General features: G+C 40.2%; 1 protein-coding gene across 1 annotated transcript in view; it reads left to right on the plus strand.

Annotated features, from left to right (window-relative positions):
• Nucleotides 1–298: 298 nt before the first annotated feature.
• ANKRD33B (ankyrin repeat domain 33B) overlaps nucleotides 299–26,124 on the plus strand; it is a 405,799-nt gene continuing 379,973 nt past the window's right edge. Inside the window, exon 1 of the mRNA XM_044065601.1 lies at nucleotides 299–712. Within this exon, the coding sequence (XP_043921536.1) occupies nucleotides 299–712 (414 nt within the window). The remainder of the gene's footprint in view (nucleotides 713–26,124) is intronic.

Raw genomic sequence — 26,124 nt, forward strand, 5'->3', positions numbered from 1 at the left:
TCTGTTACAGTCAAATGACATTTAAAGTAAATTAGTGCGTTTCTTTGGGATTTTCCTTTTGCATGAGGTAAGCATAAAAGTACCTCTTGCCTTAAAGTTTACACCACTTGAACTTTTATTTACTTAATGGTTCATTTTATCATATCACACATTCTATAGGAAAACTTGGGAGTTTCCTCTTTCAACGCTGCCAATGTTTTTTTCCTTTTATTGGGATTCTATTGAAATAAAGTTAATAGGAGGACAGCTGAGATACTGAAATCCCCAACAAGAACCACCATTCACTTTATCCCTGGGAATGACCGCCGTCAAGAATGGACACCACAGCGCCTCCGCCATCTCCACAGTCGGGGTTCATCCAAGTCCCAGCTCAGAGGTCGCAGGTGGAGTCCTCACTGTGTCAGACTACTGTCACAGTAACTCTCTTGGTAGCAGCAACGATGATTTCTCCAGCCAGGAGGAAGAAGAAGAGTACGAAGAGTACGATGATTTCTCTGAACTGCCAGACACCCGCAGCATTGCTTCTGATGACTCGTTTTACCCGCCCGATTCAGTTTCACTAGTCGATGAAGACAGGGCATCCACTCCACAGAGCCCTACACCCCTTACTTTATTCCAAGCGTGTTCCTCCAATAACGCCCTCCTTGTAAAAGTGATGATTCGCCAAGGTCTAAGCGAGAGGGAAGTTCGGGAAACTGACAAAAACAGTAGGGTAAGTACAAACGCTGAATAGCAGCCTTCTAACTATGATTCCCTGCATTCGAGGACCTTGTGCGTCCTATTTAGTATGATATGTCTCTGTGCCATGCGCGTCTTAAGGAGAACGTTTTTTTTTAGTGGAAACAAGCCTCTCAACTGTCCAGAATTTTGTAGAGTCTCCGATTTTACTTGATATTTTTGTCCTGTTAGTCTTTTTATCTGGTAAATCACAGGCAATTATAGTCAGCCAATAATGCCGATCTAATGAGTTTTACGGTTTCTAGCATTCCATGATTTTGGCTCATTTTGTTATCTGTTCCTCATAAAATCTGTGCTTTTCTGCAACTTACTAAATATTGACAGACATTTGAGATTCAGAACTTCACTTAGAAACCTGCTAGAACAACAGGATTTGTGTTAGCATACATTTTCTGAAGGATATGAAGTCTGAAATTCAAACTGATGGCATTATTTAGTGACTTCAATCATCAGTGATTTGCCAAGAAAAACAAACATTTTGTGAGGAACAGACCAAAAATGTGAGACAAAAATCTGGGCATTCTGCGAAAATCTAGACAGTTGAGAGGTATGAAGGTGGTTAAGTGTTAGCACCAGGGGCTTCTTCTGATTCATAATGAGACTGTCATGTAGATCACAATTTTTCAAAGATTTACCTGTTTTACACATTTTCAATAACAATTCTGCTGTAGAATTTTTGCCTCAGATTTATACAGTGAGGAAGTTTCAGAGATGTCAGTGACTGCACAATGATTGTTAAAGAAAGAGTAAATTAAATTACCTTATAAATAGCATTTAAAAGTGCACCAAAAAAACTTCCAAGGGTTGATAGTGAAATAAAAGTCTGAAAAAAATTGTCAGCAGATACAAACCTCCTACCAGTCTACTTTCCCTGTGTAGAAGCTGAGATTCTTTGTTAACCAGCATGTACGTCTGTTTACCTTAGACTAGCAGTGTGGCACATTTACAAGATGCACACTTCTTTGAAGTGAAAGCTATTGACCTTGTACTCACTGAGAGAGATTTACTGAAAGCACTCTTATTGGCTGATGGCTTGTTATCTAAAGTGGAAAAAATTCAAGTATGCGACTATACTCACCATAAAATGCAGTTGTATGATAGCTCAAACTAACAGCAGCTGTACAAAAGAACAGCATAATTTCTACAGGATTAATTATAAGAATGGGATGTCTGCCACATGTGGACATTGTTCCTTGGCCATTTTTATAGCACTCATTTCCAGTACTGCACAGAACTGCACTAAAAAGATTTGAGTGTAGCCCTGTAGTAAAGGACAGTCTGCATCCTCACTTCTTTTCTTTTTTATTACCCTCACCAGGAATGGGCGTACCTTCGTTGAAGGTTGGGCATTGTGCTGGCACCTTGGCACCCATAAAAAATCTACTGTCAATCATTAGCGGACCGGAGTTCCGCTGTGGCGATCCCTAACAGGGAAAAGCCGAAAGAAGAACCAGGAAGGCAAAGAGAATACACCAGCAAATGACCCTGTAACAGACTATATGCCAGGAAATGCAAATCAAAGGTATATAGGCAATACAAAATAATGCCAGTATAAAGTCATGCCAACAACAGGGAACAGTTACTTTTTAGAATATTCTAAAAAAAATTTCAAAAGACAGATGGTTCGTCAGGAAGTCTATTAAAAAGTATGGTTGGTTGAATCCAGATCTAATATGCACATGGTACCAGGAGATAGGAAAGGGAAACCTATTCTGCAGCAATGACCTATCTTTTATACAGCTGTTGTTACAGTGAGTTATTAAAAATCATACAATTTACATTATAAGTATCACCAAAGCAGAATGACTGGGATTGGTAAACTGGGAGGTTACAAAGCAGTGTAATGTTTAGATTCTGCCTGGGGAGCTTGCTTATAACAGTCCCTGAAGTGCTACAGTAGTAAGGCCTGCTCTGCCCCTAGATTGTCCATCCACTTTGCAATGCTTTGAGAATGTGAAAATGGATGACCATGCACCAGGGAATAGGGGCCCCCCAGCATTACCAAGGGTTAAGCTGGTGCTATGACCATGCAGCAGCCTAACAAATAGTTTTGTCAGAATCATTTCTGTGTTTCTGAAGGAGGCCGCAGTGATAAGTAGTGAGCTGGCAGAAGAAGCTGTAACCTCTCCATTAAATGCCTCATTGTTACTGTAATAACATAAACTCTCATAAGTAACTAATTGCTCAGAAAGGACTTGTTTCAGAGCTGGAAAACACTGTTTCTCATTCTTGAAAGAGCATGAAGGAAAAAGCTGAGCATTCTGCCCACTGGGTCGTGTCCTCCTCGTATAGTACCACTGAGTCTATTGTATAGCCTTACTGTGCAAAAGTGTTTCAGTTTCATTTTCTTGCTTGGAATAGAGAAGTGGAAATTGAGTAGATTGGTTCAGAGTATATTCAGAGACCAGCTTTAACAAAAGGGAAGGATTTATTCTTAAAGATACACTGTATCTCAGAAATCATTCTTGCAGAATAAACAGGTTGTGAATTGGCATAATAGTTAAGCTGTTTACCTGACAGATAAAAGGTACAGGGTTTGATTCTTATCTTTGAAATGTAAAATTTGGCTAGGCTTAAAATGGCTCATAAGGGCAGATAGCCTAGTAGTAACCTATGAACTAGAAATAGTCTTCCAGGACAAATACTGTTAGTCTAGAATTGATTGATTCGTAAGGAGACAAAGTTTGCTTCTCTAGAGTAAAATCTGGATCCCATTCTCAAGCTGAAGCAAAATGATGTCTAAGATGTTTTAAAGACAGGATACATGCATGCATGATCAGCTAACATGCTGGTACTAAAATGATAAAGGCAAATATGTATAAAACTTTGCTTCATTAGCACTTTGCAGGCTATCACCGGAGATAATATTTGAATTTTACAATTTAACTGAAATTGAATGTTGCTACATAAACACACACACACACACACACACACACACACACACACACACGCATAAAAACGTACATGTATATACAATCACCAGCACTCTTTTTCCCATATTTTTCTACATGGGGTTGGAGTGTTGCATGAAATTTTGTCGCCTCTCTTGATCCAGTACTATTGTCTTACCTTCATTGACCGTCATACCTAACTGTGCAGGTCTTCTCTCAAGCAGTACATTTCTCTCTTGAACGGACACCCCCATTTTCTCTTGCTTCTTCCTATTCTCTTTGACCGTCTCTACATTTGGAGCTATTGTGGCTTCTGCTCTGATGTCATCAAACCTTCTTCACCAGCATATCTTCTGCTTTCCTGTACATGTTCCCAAACTGCTGTAAACTGTTCTCCTTGACTTCTCTACAATTGGAGTTAGTTTGGTTTCTGCACTGTTGCTGTCATATCTTCATCTGTCTCACCTTATCACACTTCTCAGGCACTTCATCTCCATCACCTCTAGCTTCCTCAGCTGCTCTACCGTCAAAGTCCAGGTTTCTGTGCCATACAGAATTACTTGTATGTATGCATATATATGGATGCACTTCAGAATATTGAAGGTTTAAAACTTCGAATGTCATATGGTCGAGACCATATGATCGAAGTTTCAAAACTACGAAATTCTGAAATAAATACAAATACAAAACAAAACCATGTTCCTCAATGTTTTTGCAGGGGGGCAAGCCCCACTGCACCCACCCACGTGGGGGGCTGTGCCACTCACACCCTCTGCTATTTAAATATACCAACTCCGAGATCGCACTACAGCGAGGAAAAGGGTAAATCTCCTGTTCCGCACTGTACGGAGATCTCCGTTCAGAATGTTTGAAGTTTTAAAACTTTGATCATATGGGCTCAACCATATGACATTCGAAGTTTTAAACCTTCGGTATTCTGAAGGAAACCCATATATATATATATATATATATATATATATATATATATATATAAATTGGAAACAGATTTTTGTAGGGGAAGGGATCAAACTCTCCAGTTTGGAGATTACATGTTGATTACAACTGTTTGATTAGTCAGCTTGCTGCAAAAAGGCAAATTCATTGTTTTTTTGCTGGGGGTGAACTACCCATACCCCAGTGTGGAGGACTTTGCCCTCCCACATTCTTACAGGGTTAGGCAGTCATGGTAAAAATAAACACCTGGAAAGGGCATCAACACTTATGAAAGAAATAGTGCTTTTAGTATCCTATATACAATGTGAAATAGCTACTGAGAAATGGTAAAACTGTGGCGTTATAACTTGCAGCCCAGTGAGCTAGTGTTATTCTTGTTACTTTCATTTACATGTTTGGAAACGTTATTGTGCTCTTGCAATTTTTATTTATTTTATTTTATTTTCTCTTTATCAAATTGGTGGGGATGGTCATTGGACAGGCAAGCTGACAGAATGTTCAATTTACAAATCACAAAATTATTTTTATTATGGTACTTCAAAGGTAAGAGAAAATAAATTGCTTTGGAAGTAGTTACACAATGTAACTGAGCGTGGAAGTAATTAGCTGATGCATTACATAGGTTATAGCACATAATTAAGAGAGGTGTAGTAATATACAGACTGAGTATAAAAGTGGGATAATAGGATGGAAAAAGGGAATATATATAAATATATATTAATCTGTAAAGAAATATAATGAAGAGAAAAGTACAGTTAAAGGAAAAAAAACTAAGTGTAGGTGTTATTATCCTTTTTACTAAATGGTAGCACGCACTCGATCAGGCCAATGCTGAGCCCTATATCTCTCCAGCAGACCCTCTAACACCCTCTTGCCCTACTAACTTAGAATTCCCTGCAAAATAAATAAAACTACAGAAATACAGCAATTGGCTATAGAGAGAGTTATTTTACTAGATAATATTGATGTGTGTAACAACAGCTTCACACTTACCCTCCAATCCATAACTGGGGTTTAAAGCCCTGCTCTGTTTGCTTCACTCACTTCGTGCCCCTCCCTGGCCCCAAATTTCACCCACCCCCAGTGCTTGTACATTTGTTCTGAAGCCTACGGCCACAACCAACCACCAATTACACCACACCCTGCCATTTCCTCTTCCGATACTACCCCCGATCTAACCACCACATCAATAAAATTAAAACAGTCATGCTAATAATGAAGGTTACTTTACTCCTCTCTTGTTCACTTACAGCCTATATTACCTCATACCAGAATCCCACAGTGATAACCTCTCACCACTTTCACTGCACACTCTCATCAACTCCCTCAAACATTCACTCTACAACTTCACCAGCCCTCCTACTAATAACCTCCTCTCAGTTCACCTACCCTGCAACCATACTCCCACCACACGTAAACATAAAATATCCCTAAAATATGACCGATATTTCACTGCTTATGTAAAGCACATTCTTAACTCCCTCTCTAAACTAGCCCTCAGTGGAGATATCCACCCCAACCCTGGTCCCACCATCACTACCCCCACCTCAAACCCTCTCCCTATAAACTCCCCCATCTCTCAAATCATAACCAGCAAAAAGGTAGCTGACCTCCTCTTTATATCACTAAACATTAGGAGCATCTGTAACAAAACCCAAGACCTCCACACCTACGTAAACCTGTACTCCCCTGGCATTCTCGTCCTAAATGAGACCTGGCTCAAACCTCACATCAAAAGTGAGGAATTTCTCCCACTTGAATATAACATCCTTCGCCAGGACAGACTACTCAGGAAAGGGGGTGATGTAGCCCTGCTGTTCAAAGACAATCTCAATATCCAAAATCTCTACAAATCAGCTCCTCAGTCTGGCAAGGAAGAAATTTTTTATGCCACTCTCAGAAATAACACAAAAAAATAATTAACATCTTAGGTTGCTACTTCCCACCAGGCCAAAATATACCTCCTCTAAAAAACATCCTAATCTGGGCCAACCTATCCCACAAAACTATCATCCTTGGTGACTTTAACATTAACTGGCTATCCTGTAATACCAACCACCCAGCCCTCCACCTAAATCTCCATGGGTTCTCACAACTAATACAATCCCCCACCCGGATCAATAAAAATCCTAATAATCAAACCACTCGACTGGATCCTAGTCAACAAATGCCCTCACAATTACCTAGCAAGTTGTCTACCTGACAGCCTGAACGACCATTCCCCAACCTTCCTACTAAAACATCACATAAACAGTATTAAGCCCATCACCCACAGACAAATCCGAAACAAAACTAATTTCAACCCCCACTCCTTTACCTCCTCTTTCCAAAATATTAACTGGTCACCACTAAAATTCCTCAACCTTGATGAGGCCGTCCACTTCTTTAACTGCCCCCCTAAGATATTCCAAAGTTAAAGCAAAAAGCTCCCCCTGGCTACAGAAAACCACCAGGGACCTAATGAAGGCCAGAGATAAAGCTTGGGAATACTGGCGCCTAACAAAAAAACCCTCAGATAGACAATCTTCCCTTACACTATGTAATAAGGTCAAAAAACAAATAAAAATAGGCAAGGCACACTACTATCAAACTTCACTAAACTCTTACAACCACAACCCAAAGCTTTTCTGGTCTACAATTAGCTCTATCCTCAGCCCAGGCAAAGTAAACACCACCTCGCCATCTATCCCTCCCAACCCCAGCAGTGTAGCTGAGTCCTTCAACAAACATTTCACAGAAGCCATACTATCCCTTACCAAACAGCACTTCCCTACATCAACTCCCCCCTCACCAAACACCAATCCACCCTGTCCTGCTTTCTCTTTCTCAACAGTTCCTACCTCCAAATAAAAAAACTTCTGACAAAACTCAAACCCACAAAACTTGCTGCTGGCAACCTCCCTGCCGAATATCTAAAAATAGCTGCTGAAGTCCTAGCATATTCTATTTCCATATTAATCAACCACTCCATATTAGAATCCCAGGTACCATCACTATGGAAAATATCCCACATCATACCACTTCATAAAGGTGGCCCCTCCACCGACCTCTCCAATTATCGCCCCATCGCCATCCTCTCTCTTCTCTCCAAGATACTAGAAAAATGTATCAATTCTCAAGTCTCTAACTATCTCCTAACCAATAATCTCCTCTCTAATACCCAACACGGTTTCAGGCCACATCACAACACACCCACTGCTCTGCTCTTCTTCACTAATACAATCCTTTAGCACAAAAACAATGGTCTCTTCTCCTCTGCCATATTTCTCGATCTATCTAAGGCCTTTGACATTGTGTCACACAAACTTCTACTCTGCTCTCTCCAGCCTCTCTTTCTCCATACCAGCCACAAACTGGTTTCACAGCTACCTCCATGGCTGCCAGCAATCAGTTATCTGGGAAAACACCCTCTCCCCCCTCATCTTCCAGTTACCCTTGGTGTCCTCCAAGTTTACGTCCTCGGCCCCCTACTATTCTCTCTATTCACCAACAACCTGCACACTGCCACCAGACAAGCCTCTCTCATACAGTATGCTGATGATTCAACCCTCATTTGGGTCTGCCCCACTTTATCTGAACTCCAACTTATCACACAAGAATCTTTCTCATCCGTAGAAAGCTGGCTATCCAACTCCCAGCTCCTACTTAACCCCAATAAGACCAAACTCCTCATCTTTCAACCATCCAAATCTACCCCAAACTCCCCTGACTTCAGTATATCTGCCAAAGACAACACCTCCATCTCTTTATCACTTCACACCAAATTACTTGGAGTGGAGATTGACAATAATCTTATATTCGACACTCACATATCCCTTATTATAAAAAAAAGTTCACAACAAATTTGGCGCCTTATATAGAAACAAACAATACCTCACCAAAACTGCTAGAATCTCTATTGCAAACTCCCAACTAATCTCCACCTTACTGTATGCATCTCCCATACTTACTAATCTTAGACAATCAGACTTAAATAAGCTAGAGACATGCCACAACAAAACCGCTAAATTCGCCACTGGTGCTCCCTACCGCAGCCACCACTGTGTTTGCCTTAGAGAACTAGACTGGCTCCAGCTCCCACAACTCCTTCACCTGAACCAACTCTCCTTTGCCCACAAACTTGTAAACCACCCTCTCAAAATCCCATCACTTCCATCAGTTCTCCAACCCTACCACTCCTCCAGACCCCTACGCTCCAGCAACAAAAATCTCCTCCAGATCACCAAAGCCAAATATACTGCAGGAAAATCTCTACTTTCCTGTGTCATATCCAAGCTCTGGAATAACCTGCTCCCCACCATTACTACCCTAACTTCTTCCAGTCATTTCAAGACTGCACTTAAGCTGCACCTAAAAACTCACTGGCTCTGTCCTTGCCCAAACCCTGACTAAATATCCCCCCTTCTGCTCTCTCTGTTCTCATCCCCCACTCTGGCTGAATTAATCTGCAGTTACCATAAAAGTAATTTAATGTATATATACTAGTTTCTTTGCTTAGAGTACTCAACAACCTATTACTACTATATATTACTATGTACATTAAGCTGTTTATATTGTTTAAACTGTATGTCTGTGTTATTGTTCACACTTTATTGTTTATATTTTTACTTCTCATGACTATAATATGCACCAAAGGTCTTTCTAATATATGTCATCAACTTTGTTACTCAATGTCATTATAAATTCTCATTTTTACAATCTGTGGAGCTTTTCTCCCTGGGCCTCTGCTGAAAAAGGACCTGTGTCCAGTTGAAATTTCCCAGTAAACAAATGTAAATAACCTGTGTCCAGTCGGAATTTCCCGGTAAACAAATGTAAATAAGTATATATATATATATATATATATATATATATATATATATATATATATATATATATGTTTACTATGACAATGTCGAGTGTATGTTCAGGGAAAATGGGAATGATGAACTTTATGTGGTTGATTCCCATATCACCAACCTGCAATACTGCGAGTGTACAGTTTAGCGAATGCTATGATGCATTTGCATTGGCTTTATGACTGCAAATTCTGGTACAGTGGGGATCGGAAATTACCCTTTTCCCCACTGTAGTGCAGTATTGGAGTTGGAATATATTATTTGCAGGGGGTGTGGAGGTCGCTGCCCCCCACATGGGGGGTGCAGGGGGGCAAAAACATCACAGTACGTGATTTGCAGTAGTGAACTGCAAAACATGATGTCGAAAGTGTGAATGTTTCACTATATGCACTTCAGCATTATGCCCTAATTAATATGCATAATGTCACACATGTGAATCAAACATCTGAATGGATTTTGTTATCATTTTCAATATTATTATAGTAAACATCTATAGATGTTTCACTTCAAAATATCGAAAACTCCTAACATCTAATTTCAAAACAGCGAGACCATAAGATCAAAAATTCAAAACATCTAAAACTCATAACATTGAATTTCACAACATCGGAAATGTATAAAATTGAGTAGTGTATCACCAAACATGTAAATGTTATAGTTTATTTGGTTAATCTGTATATAGTGTTTATTATGGCACTCTGTATGTGTTTTTAGGCCATACAGGTAAGTGATTTTGACATTATGTGTGCATTCTTTATGGTGGTCACAATACAGTGGGGTTAGGAAATTAACTTTTTCCCACTGTAGTGCGATCTCGGACTTGGTATATTTAATTTACGGGGGGTTGGGGGTAGAGCCCCCCACTTGAAGGGTGCAAGGGGGATTGCCCCCCTGCAGAAATGTAAAGAGTGTGTTTTTTCATTTGGTGTTATAGGTGGAGGGGAAGTTATTTATATTTGTTTTGTAGTTTTTGATGTTGTGAGATTTGATGTTATGAGTTTTAGATGTTTTGAATTTTCAATCTTATGGTCTCGTTGTTTTGAAATTAGATGTTGTGAGTTTTCAACATTTTGAAGTAGAGCCATATATACTTTATTCAGCAGAAAATACGTTGAACAAGTTCACTGGTGACAACTATTGTCTAAAAAAAACATTGAATTGAAGTGATTGTAAATATAAACAAACCCATCACATTTGTAATGACTTAAAACAAATACAAAACTTTGCTTTCCACCGACTAACATGGGAGCTCTACCCCCCCCACCCCAGAAAATTAAATATACTAAAACCTCAGTTGCACAACTGCAGAGAAAGAGGATATATATTAGAACTGTTGTCATCTGAGTGTAATATTCAACCACTTTAACCATGGGTGAAAATGACCAAAACTGCTGACACATAATAAATGTGTGGTGTGACCAAATACACTGCATCTATACACACACACACACACACACATATATTTTATATATATATATATATATATATATATATATATATATATATATATATATATATATATATATTTTTTTTTTTTTTATTTTCCCCAAAATGATTTATTTATTTAGTTTGTTTACTGGGGGTTGTACACTGATCACAACAGACCATTTGCAGGCACAGCCTGAGTGAAGAAATTAAAATAAATAAATAAAACATTACAAAGTCAGTAATCATGGAAGGTAGATAATCCCATAGGCAACTGAAACAGCATGTAAATATTATTAACAGAGTAGAAAAAAAACATGTGAATTAATTTTTAAAAGTAAATACGAGAGGGAAGCAACAGGTGAGAACACAAGGACAAAGCAGAAGTGATGCAGGTAAGGAGGGAGTTAGGTTATGTGTTCAGTGGTAAAGGACTTTCAGTGACAATTTTTAAGGCGGTGTCTTGTGAGTTAAGCCCTGAACATGGGGAAAGAGGAGAATCTTTTTAGGTGAGGGGAGGAATTGCAGGAGTTCAGGCACAAGAATGGAGAGAGAATGGTTGATACAATGCAGTTTGGTTTGGGGTGTCTGGAGTAAGGAAGTTTATTGGGAGAGGTTGTGGAGGTTGTAGGGGAGTGATTTTATTATGATGTTTGGCTGCAAGAGATGGGAAGGTACTTGGTTGAAGTAGTTTGAAAAGAAGAGACCCTGTCAGTACTTCAACTCTGTGGGAGACTGGTAGCCATTTGGCTTTGGAGAGGGTGATGCTGTGGTGTTCCTGGGGTAGGGGGGATTAGAAATGAATTGGCAGAGTATGTTTTCAATGGACTGTAGGGTAAATTAGTTTTTTTACAGGCTGTGACTATTACGGGGAGCCCATAGTCAATATGAGTATGGAGGACTCCTTTATCTACTGCAGCTCTAGTTGGTCTGGAGAGGAAGGGAGACATTTTCCAGGACCAGAATAAAAGAGAACTGATCTTTTTCTTTGTGTTGCTAATGTGGCTTTGAAGTTAAGTGACTGATCTAGCCATAAACCTAAGTATTTAAAGAATGTAGTTGTTTCTATTGGGGCACCATTGATATCTAAAACACTGAGATTTTTAGGAGTTTTTTTCAGCTTTTGTGAAGTTCTAAATATCATATGTTTTGCTTTGGAGAGGTACACCTAAGTAGCTTGTTTAGCCAAGAATTAAAGGAGTGGAGGCCAGACTGAAGCTAGGTTTGAATCGTTGAAGGTAGTAAGATGAGACGGTAGTTTGTTAATAAAGATAAAAACATCAGTGGGGTATCCCTGTGGCACTCTTCGGATAAGGGGGTGCTCTAGGTGATAGGAATGAGTCTCTTTTGACTCTGAAATACTTATTTGTTAAGAAATGTTGGAATCAGGTGACAGTGTTGGGGCTAACTCCAATTTCTTGGAGAGAGTAAAGGAGCAGAAAGTGGCCAATAAGATGAAAAGCTTTGGTAAGGCCAATGTTGAATACTGAAATGTTTCCTTTATCCATGTTGAGAAGGATCTCATCTGTAAGTGACCATAGTGCTGTCATGGTGCTCCAGCCAGTCCAGAATCCATACTGTTTTAAGACAGAGGAGGTGGTACTGCTGGACGTAAGTTAACTGTTGGTTGTAGATTCATTTTTCAAATATTTTCCCAAGTGTAGGGAGGATGGAGATAGGGCAAAAGTGGGAGACATTTTCTGGCTGAGGCTGTTTTGGAAGGGGTTTAACAAGAACAGTTTTCCATATGTCTGACATTGTATTTTGAGTTAAGCAGAGGTTATAAATTTGGAGAAGAGATGTGGTAAGGACATTTTTTGCAGAGTGATATAAGCCAAGGATGAAGGTCATCTACACCACTGTGCACATCCAGGGATATGTTTTCTAGTAGGGAGTCAAGATCTTTGTTTGTAATCTTCTTAAAACAGAGGAGGGGATAAAAGGATGGGGCTGGGTGAGTTGGGTGAAAAGGCAGAGAGGTGGCTGAAAAAGTCAAAACATTGAGAGTTGGCCTTAAGAGGTCTGGATGATGATAGGGGAAGAGGTGGGATCAGTGGATTTACCTACTACCAGAAATGTCTGGGTTTGCCTAGGACAGTAAGTTGTTTTTAAAATAGTTGGTTTGTGTCTGCATATGGTTTGCTCAACTGGGTTACTTAGATAGGTAAATGCTGTACAATTTTCTAGTGAGGAGTTTTGTCTCCATGAAGACCATGCGTTGTCTCTGAGTTTGAGCAGAGCATTCAGTTTAGTGGTTAGCCAGGGAGTTTTGTATTTGAAAAGGTGCTGTGTGAGTAGGAGAATTTCTCTTGAGGTTGAAGTAGGGTACATATATGAGCTGTTGCAGCTGAGTTGGGGTTCTCTATGTTGGTAATGGGAGATCCGTTAAACATTGCTAGGTGTTTTTTTGAAGTTGACTGCATTGATGAAGGATCTGAGATTGAAGGTAACTAGTTCTGGGGGCTATTTTGGTGACTTGTGGATAATTTTGAAGGTTATTGGGAAGTGGTTGCTGAATGAGTGTGGATGAACAGATACATTGGAGATGATGGGGAGTTGTTAGTGATTAGCAGATTCAGGGGGGTAATGGTCATTGGTTTGGAGATTTGGATGAGTAGTGTCAGTGGCTAACTGCATAATGTTGCTATTGTCTAGGAATTTGGCAATGTCTTGTCAGCAGTTTAGGTTAAAAATCATAACTCCTTTTCTACCTTCCCTTCCACAACGTTTCTCCACCTCACCATTGTACTTGTCCTCCCTTTAACTCAGTACACTACACATCAGTAACTCATGTCTACTACCATCTCTCAACCAACCCATTATGAGCCTACCACAAAGCCACACATTCACTCACTTCAACCACAAGACCTACCCCACTCATTTACACACTCCATTCTCTACTTGCCACTCTCACAAAACTCCAGCTTAATATTTACTTTACCCCATCTCCTCCAAATATACCATATCCCAAAAAAAGTATGTGGAGGAAGATCAATGAGGGATTCCCTCTGTGCAGATAGCAGGTGACACTAGAGCAAGTGCAGCTCAACAGAGTGCAATTTAAAATGAGGAGTGCCTTTCATTCTGTGACATAGTAGTTTGGGAGGAGGAGACAAGTACTATTATAAATGGCTTCCACTTCCCAAGTATTCAAAAGCGGGGTCACTGCCCTCTCCATTTTCTAGCTAGTTTCACTGTGTGTGAGGTATTAACTAGAAATTTTCTACAATTGCTAAGCATCTGTCTGGGTTTGTTTGTTTGTTCTAATTTCCTGCCAAAGACTGCATCACATAACTTAATTGTTTGCAGTTAAAAGCATTCTCTAGAGTCTCCTTGCCCCTTTATCTGTTTAAACATTTCTGCAGTTTTTTTTCTACTTAAGTACTGTGGATAGTTGTAGCATTGTCCATATTCAGGCTTGTGTTTTGGGCCTAGTTGTTTGTTGGTAGAGGCTGTGTTTCTGATGACATGTTCCAGGCCATCTTAGTTTAGCCAAAGCCAGTATAGCATTGAAGTAGTATAGTGAGAGTGAAGTGTTTATGGTCATTGGCTGATTGGGGTTACCTGGACTACGGCTTGGAGTAAGCACCTCATTGGTTCTTTTGAGCTTTTTTTTTAAAGTTGTTTCAGGTTTCAACTTTGTTACTTAAGAAGTTAACTTGTGAGTGTTTCTGCCATTTCACACTGAGCTAATCGGAGGAAGGGCACTGAGCATACTGATCTGTGATATATAACATTAAGTATCCTGTTTTTTGCTTATTTTTACAAGTTATTTATAGCACTTTTATTGTCTGCTGCATACTTTTCTAGCTAGTTTCACTGTGTGTGAGGTATTAACTAGAAATGTTCTGCAATTGTTAAGCATCTGTTTGGGTTTGTTTGTTCTGATTTTTGTTTCCCACCCTCCCTCGCTATTGGTATCCTGTTCTTATACTTGGTGGCTTTTCAGTTGCCCACCACTACTGTAAATTTGATCTGGGACACTCCTCCCAGTCTAGTGTCATTACCTCATTCTACCTAATACAGGGAGAACATTTGAGAAGGCCAAACAACATAGTTTCTTAACTTTGAATTATCTTCTGTTCCTCCTTTTTCCCTTTCCACTTTACCAAAAAAAAAAAAATACATTTCTAAGCTTGTTTCCTGTCTTTCCTGTAAGTAGTCTAGTCCAGATATAGATTTGTTTTAGTTTCTGAGACCCCAAGCCTTTCTGCTTTGGAGGAAGCCTTCTAGCTTATCAGTGGGAGTGGTAAGCACTAGGTAGTTTATCTAAAAAAAAAAAAATAAACACTGCTCTTCGAATTTTCCCTTAGAGCTAGCCAGTTTTAGTTTTAGCAAAAAAATCTGTTTCTTTGAGCTCAGCACTTGTTCAGAACTCATTGTAAGCACTAAATAAGCTACAAATTACTACAGCACTCGACTTTCCTTACTTGTCTAGAGGAAAACAGTTTTTAGTACTTAATAAATAAGCACCTATCCAGGCATGTCTAAGGGTCAGCTCGCAATGTTTTCTCCCATCTACCTGATGAATCTAGGCATCTTGAGACAATGCAGCAATTGCCTCATGTACATAGACAACCCTCTCCTCCTACCACCCAACACTGCAACCTGTGAGAGATGCACTTACATAGTCAAAGTGCAAGCAAAGCTCTCTTCACCCAAGACAGGACTAGACAGTCAAGAGGAGAAGGTAAACACTTGCATCACACCACACTCATCACATAGTCCCTCAAAACCTACACCACCAAAACACACACACAGAAACACAAAACACACACCTACATTCACGGAGGCTGTCAATAAAAAATCTGCCCAAGCAACAGGGACCTCCAAAGCAGAAATGCAAGGAACCTCCACCCCGCAACACAACCCAAAAGACACATAGCCCACAAACTCAGTGTGCCACTCAACCACAGCTGATAAGGCATAACAACGTACCCAACACTCTAGTCATAGGTGACTCTATAGTCAGGCATACTGATGTTCCACTCACCAGACTAAACAAGGAGAAAATTACTGTCAGCTGCCAGGATCTGCCACATAATGCACGCACTCAGGTCACTCCACAAAAAGTACAAATATGACTCTGTTATTGTCCATGTTGATGTGAATGACCTGAGACGTACCTCCCTGGACTACATGAAAAGAAACATGGAGGAGCTTCCCAATCTTGTAGCCCAGGCAAGTATGACCCTAGCCCTGAGTAGCATCCTGCCATCACCCAGAATGATACCACAGTACAAGGACAAAATGATTGACTTCAACAATTGGCTAAGCTTCTGGTGTCATTTAAGGGGATCCAGTATCTGTCTGCCTGGGATGACATGATCGACAGACCATGATGCTTTGCCAGAGATGGCCTGCACCTGTCGCCCTTGGGATTCCGGATACTGGCTAAGGCTCTTGCCACCCCTATAGTGCCTTTTTTAGGCAAGGTTCAAATGACAGATGCACCACTGTAACAGGTACAAGCAAGCAAAATCTGAGGGTAATGCTACTCAGTACTAGAAGTCTAAACCTCAAAATGCACTCACTCAAGGCATTCCTTAAAATGGAGAACATCGACATCTGTGCAGTGACAGAGATCTGGTTCAAGGCTCCAGAGAGCACCCCTGCATTACCTTACCACACCTTTCGGCCACCTAACCTGGACTGAATCACTAAAGGCGGAGGCAAGTCCATAGTCATTAAGGATATCCACACCTCCAGGCTAGTTGCTCAGCATAATGCATCCGAGATTATCCAACTAACTCTGGGAAGACCGCAATCCAAATTGTAGCTTGCTACAGATCCCCCACCATGCACCAGCATTCCCACTCCTCATTTCTTGATACACTGGAAAATATTAGGGTACAACCTAACACCCTAATAATGGGCGATTTCAACTACCCCACTATTAACTGGAAAAACCTACTCATGTACCAACTCTTTTGCTCAAAGTTTTCTGGAATTCATAAATTCCAGCACCTTGGATCACCTTATCCACACCCCCACCAGGGGCAGCAGTATCCTAGACCTGGTCATTACCAACATGGGCAACTGATGTTCCACACCAGAGGTAAGTTCCTCACTGGTCAGATCCGACCACAAGAGGTAGGACTACTGAAACCTACACAAATGCACTTTATAAGCACTTACACGAGTGCATGGATTGTGAAATCCCTAACAGAACCAAGATGCTATCCTCCAAAAAAAGGAAGCCAATCTTGTGATCCCCTGCCATAAACAAACTCTACAATGGAAGAAAGAAACTGTTGCAAAAAAAGAGTAAAATCCCATGATTGGAGGAACTCCCTGGTAAGCCTCAGTAAGAAGCTGAGATCCCTTGTAAAATCCTTCAAAGCTAGTTACGAAAACAAAATCGCCGCTGATTCTAAAGACACCCACAAAGCATTCTATAGCTATGTCAAGAATCTCAATAGCAACACTCAGATCTGCTCTGAGTTACAGCACAATGGCACTAAATATACAGGACCAACTGATATTGCCAACATCTTGGCAGATAGGTTCAGTGCTAACTTTACCCCTTCCTTACCCCCTAAAGGGCCCATCTCTATACCAGAAGAATGCAAAGTTCCTGTAATCATGGCTGCACAGGTAAAAACCACACTCTCCAAAGCCAAGAACACAGCATCCATGGGACCTGACATCTCAGGCTACGTTCTATACGAAATACAGAACAAACTGGCACCCCACCTAAGTACCATGTTCAATCATAGCCTTACCTCAGGCTTTGTGCCCACTGAATGGTACACAGTGAAGGTCATCCCACTTCACAAAGGGGGAGCCACCACGAACCCTGGGAACTACCACCCCATTAGCCTGACGAGCCTGGTCTGCAAGGCTATGGAACATATCATCATGGAACTTATAAACAATGACATTGGTAATCTCCAAACTCTGGACCTCACCCAGTTCAGGTTTATAAAAGGCAGATCATGTCTCCTAAACCTGATAGATGTCTTTGAAGCGGTCACCAAAGCTGTAGATGAGGGTAAGGTGGTTCACATAGCCTCTCTAGATCTCGCTAAGGCTTTTGACACCATCCTCCACTCTGGAATTATAGATAAACTCACTAAACTAGGTATAAATCCCTATGTCACAAGATGGGTTGCCAACTGACTGACTGACAGAACCCACACTTTGAAAGTAGCAGACTCCAAATCCAACTTCAGACCAGTGACAAGTGGAATACCACAGGGTTCAGTCCTGGGTCCTCTCCTGTTTGGTATCTACTTCTCTGAAGTACAGGCTAACACAGAAGGTTTTGGCTAATGAAGTTCGCAGATGACTGCAAACTAGGAGCCATAATCAAAACTCCTAATGATGTGGACATCCTCCAAAAGTTTCTCTGAGACAGATGCCTGGTGTTAAAGCCATGGCCTCAAGCTCAGTGCCAAAAAGTGCATTGTCATCCCTTTTGGTAAAATATCTGTACCCATGAACTACCACATAGGTGGTCTACGTAACACCAAAAGTGTGATAAGAGACCTTGGGACACAGGTGGACCGTAGTCTCTCCTTTGATAATCACATCGCCACAGTAGTCAGGAAATCCTTCTACGTGGCACACCTCATCCCAAAAGGTTTCTCATCCAGAAAAAAGAGGTCATTGTTCCCCTCTACTCGTCACTCATTAGACCCATTGTAGAATACAGTGCCCCTTTTGGTATGTACCTCACAAGACATCTACAACAACTGGTAAGGCCACAGAAATACCTCACAAAGAGGATTACCGTCGTCAAACAGATGCCCCATGCAGACCGTCTAAAAAAACTCCAGCTTTACTCCTTCGCATATCGCCTACTCAGAAGCGATCTCTACCTAACAATACAAAGCTATGTCAAACCCAGAGCTGTTGGACATGCTCCACTTAAAGAAATCCCAATCCCTCTGAGCTACACACTCTAGGGAACGAAACCTTGTCACAACAATAAATAGAACATGCTGGAGGGATAAATTCCTGTCCCAGAGACTTCCCATACTGTGGAGCAAACTACCTATCTATATCAAACAAAGCTCCTCATTAGCACTCTTCAAAAAAAATCTTGATTGGATAGGAGATAGGAAATTCACCCCAGGGATCACTTCTGAGGCTCTGCTCGACAGGGGCACAGGAAAATAATTTTCTTGGGTGGCGAAAGTCAGGGTACCTTTTTAGCTAGGCTTATATAGGCCCTAGGGCCAATAGCCTAGTACCTACCTATGAACCTGTTCAACAAGTTTGATGATGAAATCTCTTACTGAATCTAAAAAAAAATCATTCTTAAGTGTGATCAATATTATCACTTCACAAATAACTTCTGGTTTCACAATGCTTCAAAAGTCACTGGGTAACTAATCAGTGAATATGGTTGTGGGTTCTGTTTTAGTACTTTTGCCAGTAACTATTGGTTTAAAAGGGGGTGGGGGTTGTTGATGTATTTATGAAATTTGGTATTACAAAAAAGTTTGGAAAAACAAGATTTTCTAATATCAGAAAGTCATACCAATCTTAAGAAATTCTGTTGGTGTGTAGTAGTTCAAGCAGTTTGCTATCTATTCTTTTGTATGCATTAACATCATACAGTGACACTTCCCCTGTAAAAAGAGACCCATTTTAACAAACTCTCAATTAAATTTAAATAATCCTGTGTATCCTACAAAACTAACTCCCATTAATTGTCAGCTTTCATTGCTCCTATTTTTTGTTAGAGCATATCTTTGTCAGGGGAGTTCTCACTGCCTCTTCACTTGGTAAATTTTAGAGTCTCCTCTATGGAGTTTTTTTATTTTCTCTAATCTCCTCCTGACATATTTTTACAAATGTTGCCTAAGAATTGTGGAACTGAAAAAAAAAACTGAGGTGATCCAGAAAGCTGTATCCCACTTGTGACCCAAAGGGTGACAGGACTAACAAGAAACAGAGTACAAAGGATTAGTCCAGATAAAGGGCAGATTCCAAAAGACCTGCTCTCAGTGTAAGTGACTTACTTCAGTGTAAGGCCTACCAATAAACAGGCTTACTATGGGGACCAGATCCCAAAGCATCTGCTCTCAGCCTGCTCTGACTGTAAGTGGTTACTTACACTGAGACCAAATCTTTTGTAATTGGGGCCATAATCACTTTAGCCAGCAGATTTAGGTGAGATGCGGTGGTGGTGCTGCGGTAGCATTGTCGCCTCACAGTTAGACGTTGCCCGTTCGATTCTCAGTTAGAGCGTCTTCTGTGTGGCGACATGCGTGAATGGGCGTTCCTTCGTTGAAGGTTGTGCATTAGGCCCAGCAAGCCAGTACGTAAAAATCTACTGCCAATCATTGGCGGACGGGAGTTCCGCTGTGGCGACCCCTAACCGGAAAAAGCCGAAAGACACAAACAAGTAAAGGCGCCTTGTTGATGTTTCAGGTAGTTTAAATTCAATTAAGTAGTTAGATGGATGAGTGGTCTTGCCCTCCCTGTGGGAGGAATAAAAAAGCCTTGTTAGTTTCAAGTAGTTTATTCAGTTAAGTAGGTAGATAGATGATTATTCTTGGTAGGGCACTGTTCTGCCATTGTATACCCCATTTTGTTAGTGTTGGTGGAATTCTATGTTGTAAAAAAATCTGCAGTCTGCACAGCTTCAGTCTAGGTTTGTTTTTGAGCAAATATGTTGGTGTCTGGAGTGCCTAAAGGAATGCCAAGTTTACTTCCTTTTCTTTTACACACACACACACACACACACACACACACACACACACACACACACACACACTAGTTTGTCTGACTTTCAGCTGTGGATTTTTCACATCATACAAATGTAAGACTCAGTAGTGAACTGGACATGTATCTACATTGAAATCTGAAAAATAAGACCATTAGAACAACTCAGTCTTGGGGGGAGGTGGTAGCTGACTTGTTTTTTATATAGTATTTGTTTATGTGTGTGTGTAAATGTATATATACATATATATATATATATATATATATATATATATATATAAAAAATCTGTATATGGTTCCATATCATTTGATCGAGTTTTCAGAAACACAAATTCGATATGGTCAAGACCATATGATCAACTTTTTGAAAACTCAAAGGTTTTGAATGGAGATTGCGGTACAGCGAGGATTGAGAAATTTACCCTTTTCCTCACTGTAGTGTGATCTTGTAGTTGTCAGGAGTGTGGGGGGCACATAAAAAAGGTAGATTTTTGTGTTATTGTTTTTTTTTTTGATGTTAGAGTTTTCAGAAACTCGATCATATGGTCTCTTCGATATTTAAGTCAATCATCTTACATAGACCCATATATATATATATATATATATATATATATGTATATATATATATATATATATATATATATATGTATGTATATGTGTGTGTGTATGTATGGCGAAGGGTGAATGGGGTGTGGGCTTGGCTGGGGAAGATGAAACATCTTTACATCACTTCATGTCCTCCCCCATGACAAGAAGTAGGCCACAACACTTTTAAACTCCTCACTAAAAGTGAGAGAGCATTATTTACCCAAGAAATTTGGCCAGTGACCTGCAATGTCATATGTGATGCATAACCTGTGAGAAGGACATCTGGTAGAACAAATGCTTATGATTGATGGGTGTCTGAGATGGATGGGTCCAGAGTTTTTACTGAGACAAGTGATATGCTTCAGGGTGCTGTTCAGTAAAAGTGTAAATTACTATTTTACATGTAAAATAGTATACAGTCACCATGTTTACATATGTGGTGTAATAAACAACTTGTATGTATTGTTTGGGTAAGGCAAGTAAATCCAAACAAGTGGAGTGGATAGCAAAAATTAGAGCAGCAGTTATACAAAAGAAAGAAAGAAAAATACTGAGATTCATAAAACAAAGCCTCAGAACTTTAAAAGCTGCATTCAGTTACTGTGCAAATTAGCTGAGTAAGGGAAGTTCATGTAATAATATGTCTTAGAAGATCACAGATGAAGGCACCAAGTGGTATGTGGTTCTCAAACGCTATTGATGCTTGCATCAACTTATAAACAGAAACACAGTGTTCTCCATGAAATTTTAGCATGCCATGCAAGGAAAGCAAGAACTGATGGAGCTGTTTAAATGCTATGTACTCTCCTGATAGTGTATAGAAAATATGCGGTGGGTGCACAACCTGCAAATCCATTCAGGCTGCAGTGGTGCCAGCAGGTCCAGCAGAATCCCACTACATCAACTGATCAAGAGGAGGAATAAGAACGTTCCTTTGAATTCTACTAAGTAATGATCTGAGTGATTACTTAACCAAAGCTTTACTCTCTAACAGGTATCTTCAACTTGACAATAGCTTTGAACTGAATCGCAAACCAAAACTGTATGACAAAATTTATTTCCACTAATATCAATGCTCACTGAAACTGAGATTTACTGAGATAACAGACAACATGGTTTGATATTGACTACCCTGGACAACCCTCTATTTACTTGTTTTTCCTTCTATTAGAATTAATTAACCTCTTTTCCTTAAGGTTATATTCTCCCACAGACATTCTCCCGGCATGATTTTATCACTCCACCAATGAAACACAACGAAGAAAGGAAGTTTTAAAATGGAGAGGGAGGAGGGAGGAGGAGGGAGGAGAGAGAGGAGAGGAGGAGGAGGAGAGAGAGAGGAAATAAACCAAAAGCTGCACGGCTGCTCATCTAGTTTTGTTTTTATTGGTTTTCAGGTTCTCAAGTTAAGAATTATTTATCTTACTATTTGTTGCCTAAGCCTGAGAGAGCTAACATTTTTAGGTACTTTTTGGACTATTTTCAAAATACTCCAACCGTACCCTTTACCTGTCTAGATACTCTAACATCAGTTATTTAGCTATTAATATATATGTTTACATTTCCTATTCTTTTCCATTATGGAAACATTTCTCTTTCTCATTACCTTTTCTGTATATGTTCTTTGATTTCCTCCACATTTCCTCAGGTTTTAACTATCACATATATTTTTATACTTTCTTTATCTCTTATCATTTCAGACTGCTCCCATCACCTCTGAGTTTATTCACTTTAATACTCCTTGTCTTCCCAGCCATTAAATTCTTTTTTCACAAAAATGGTGAGATTAGTGCCAGTGTCATTTTGGTTTGCCCATCAAAATGATAAGCGGAGATAACTGCAGATGTAAAATCGAAAAGAAGGATGTTTGATTTTCCATGTTGCCGCTACGAACATTTCTGTGTTTGAAAGTTCCATATCAGCGAATACACAGTGCATTCGCTGATATAAGCTCTAGTACTGCACAGAATTGCACAGTGCGGTTTGAGACATTCATCCCTTTTCTCTCAGTGGTCTTGATCTCTTTGCAGTAGATATAGTTGCCAGGGGTATTTGGTGGGAGTTTCCTTTACTTGAGCTCCTCTGCGGACATCGCGTCTGTTTGTCGATAATGTTGCCCAGATCTCTTTGAATTCATTCAGCAGTCGACATCCTTGACCTGTGACCTGATATATATTTTACTTTTGCTTTTTTTTTTTTGTCCAGTGTTATATGACAGGTTTTTACTGTGGCTGTTTGATAGTAAATGTAATAAATTCTCTATATGTATACCTTTTGAGAATTTTCATCTCATTCCATTGGCATGATTCAAGTAATTGGGTGGAGTCTTACAAGCTTGAACCAACCTTGCGGTGCTCTTTGTTATATGTAACTGTCTGTTGTCTTGCTCATGTCCTATGCCTCTCTCTATGAATGATAAAAAGTATACTGTGTGTCCTTGTCTCTGGTATCTGATCCTATATCCATCAGGCCAAATAATTGCTAATACTTTCACAAAATCTTCGCGCTTCCCCCTGAAGTTTTCTCTGTCTTGGCTCTCCTGAACACATGTATTTTGTTGTTTGTTGTTGCCTCCATTCTTCTGTTAAAAATTATGTTCCCTGTTGAAAAAAACAAATTCTTCAAACAACCTCTTTATTTGATTTGTTTCTTCATTGCCCATGTAGGGGAAGATAAGACAACCACTGCAATATTTTGCCTCAGTTTCACGCTAACATCTACATATCTGCCTTCTATGTCTTTTAAAATTTCTTCTAACTGAAATTGTTTTTATCTTTTCTTAATAATATCAGTACTCCCCGTTTTCTCTCCCTCTCAACCCTACTTAAATCCTTCCTTCTTACTTTGTCTTATTTTTCATGTTCTGTAACTATTGTCTTTCAAAGGCGAGTTTCACAACAAGACTAGTATTGATGATACTTCACTGTTATTTACATAGTCACATTCCCCTCCTTGTCTCACAGCTAAGCCATTCCACATTCAAGTCAACAGGAAACTTACTTTCATTAATTATGTCATTTTCCCTGTTTGCATTCTCTCTCTTGATACCTTTTTTGTCTGATTTCCATGCCCTCTGTATCTCTCAACATTAAAATGTCCTTGCATTTCGTACACTGGCAATAATTTCCTTTTCAGACTGATTGATCCTGCTCACCAGACTGAGTAGGAGAGGGCCAATAAGCTGCCTGTGGGGGCGGCGAATCACGCCACATAGCATGAAGCACTCCAGGTCTCTCTCAGCAGCAGGTACCGTCGACTCAGTCATTGTCCACACTGGTATGTAAAAGGCAGAGGCGTACCTCTATGGACCATGAAGGAACATTGAAGGAGCTCTCTGATTATGCTTAGCCCGGGCAGGTATGACCCACGACCTTGAGCAGTATCTACCTTCACCAAGAATGATGCCACAATACAGAGATAAGATGATGATCAGTTTAACAATTGGCTTAAACTCTGGTGTTGTCATTCAAAGGGATCAATATCTGTCTGCCTGGGATGCAGACCATACGCTGCCATGAGGTGACTTACCCCTGGGATCGGACAGTGACAGCAAAAGGCTCTTGCCACCCCCATAGTGCCTTTTTGAAACCCAGGGCTCAGAATTCTAAACCTACCACCACCCTAGAGACACAAAAAGGAAAAATCTGAGGGGTAATGCTGCTCAATGCCAGAGTCCCTAATCTGAAATGCACTCGAGGGCCCTTCTGTTATGGAGAACATCGATGTCTGTGCTGTGACGAAAACTGGTTCAAGACTCTGGAGCACCCCAGCACTACTCGGGGTTTTACCTCTTGTATCATGCGTTCCGGCCCCAGGTGGCCAAGAAAGGAGGGGGTAGCCATATTCATCAGGATACCCACACACACACCTCCAGGAACTGGTAACGCATGATGAGTTCGAGACCATCCAGGTACATTAGCCATAGGCAAGACTGCTCTGGGAGGTGTAGCATGTTACAGGCCACCCTCTGAAGCGCTCAGGAACCTCACATGGCCTTCCTAGAAAACACTGGAGGGGGATAAATGTATCACCAAACACCATCTTACATAGACCCATATATATATATATATATATATATGTATATATATATATATATATATATATATATATATGTATGTATATGTGTGTGTGTATGTATGGCGAAGGGTGAATGGGGTGTGGGCTTGGCTGGGGAAGATGAAACATCTTTACATCACTTCATGTCCTCCCCCATGACAAGAAGTAGGCCACAACACTTTTAAACTCCTCACTAAAAGTGAGAGAGCATTATTTACCCAAGAAATTTGGCCAGTGACCTGCAATGTCATATGTGATGCATAACCTGTGAGAAGGATATCTGGTAGAACAAATGCTTATGATTGATGGGTGTCTGAGATGGATGGGTCCAGAGTTTTTACTGAGACAAGTGATATGCTTCAGGGTGCTGTTCAGTAAAAGTGTAAATTACTATTTTACATGTAAAATAGTATACAGTCACCATGTTTACATATGTGGTGTAACAAACAACTTGTATGTATTGTTTGGGTAAGGCAAGTAAATCCAAACAAGTGGAGTGGATAGCAAAAATTAGAGCAGCAGTTATACAAAAGAAAGAAAGAAGAATACTGAGATTCATAAAACAAAGCCTCAGAACTTTAAAAGCTGCATTCAGTTACTGTGCAAATTAGCTGAGTAAGGGAAGTTCATTTAATAATATGTCTTAGAAGATCACAGATGAAGGCACCAAGTGGTATGTGGTTCTCAAACGCTATTGATGCTTGCATCAACTTATAAACAGAAACACAGTGTTCTCCATGAAATTTTAGCATGCCATGCAAGGAAAGCAAGAACTGATGGAGCTGTTTAAATGCTATGTACTCTCCTGATAGTGTATAGAAAATATGCGGTGGGTGCACAACCTGCAAATCCATTCAGGCTGCAGTGGTGCCAGCAGGTCCAGCAGAATCCCACTACATCAACTGATCAAGAGGAGGAATAAGAACGTTCCTTTGAATTCTACTAAGTAATGATCT

This window comes from Protopterus annectens, chromosome 3.part0 (genome assembly GCF_019279795.1).
Source record: "Protopterus annectens isolate FY-2018-M chromosome 3.part0, PAN1.0, whole genome shotgun sequence".
NCBI lineage: Eukaryota > Metazoa > Chordata > Ceratodontiformes > Protopteridae > Protopterus > Protopterus annectens.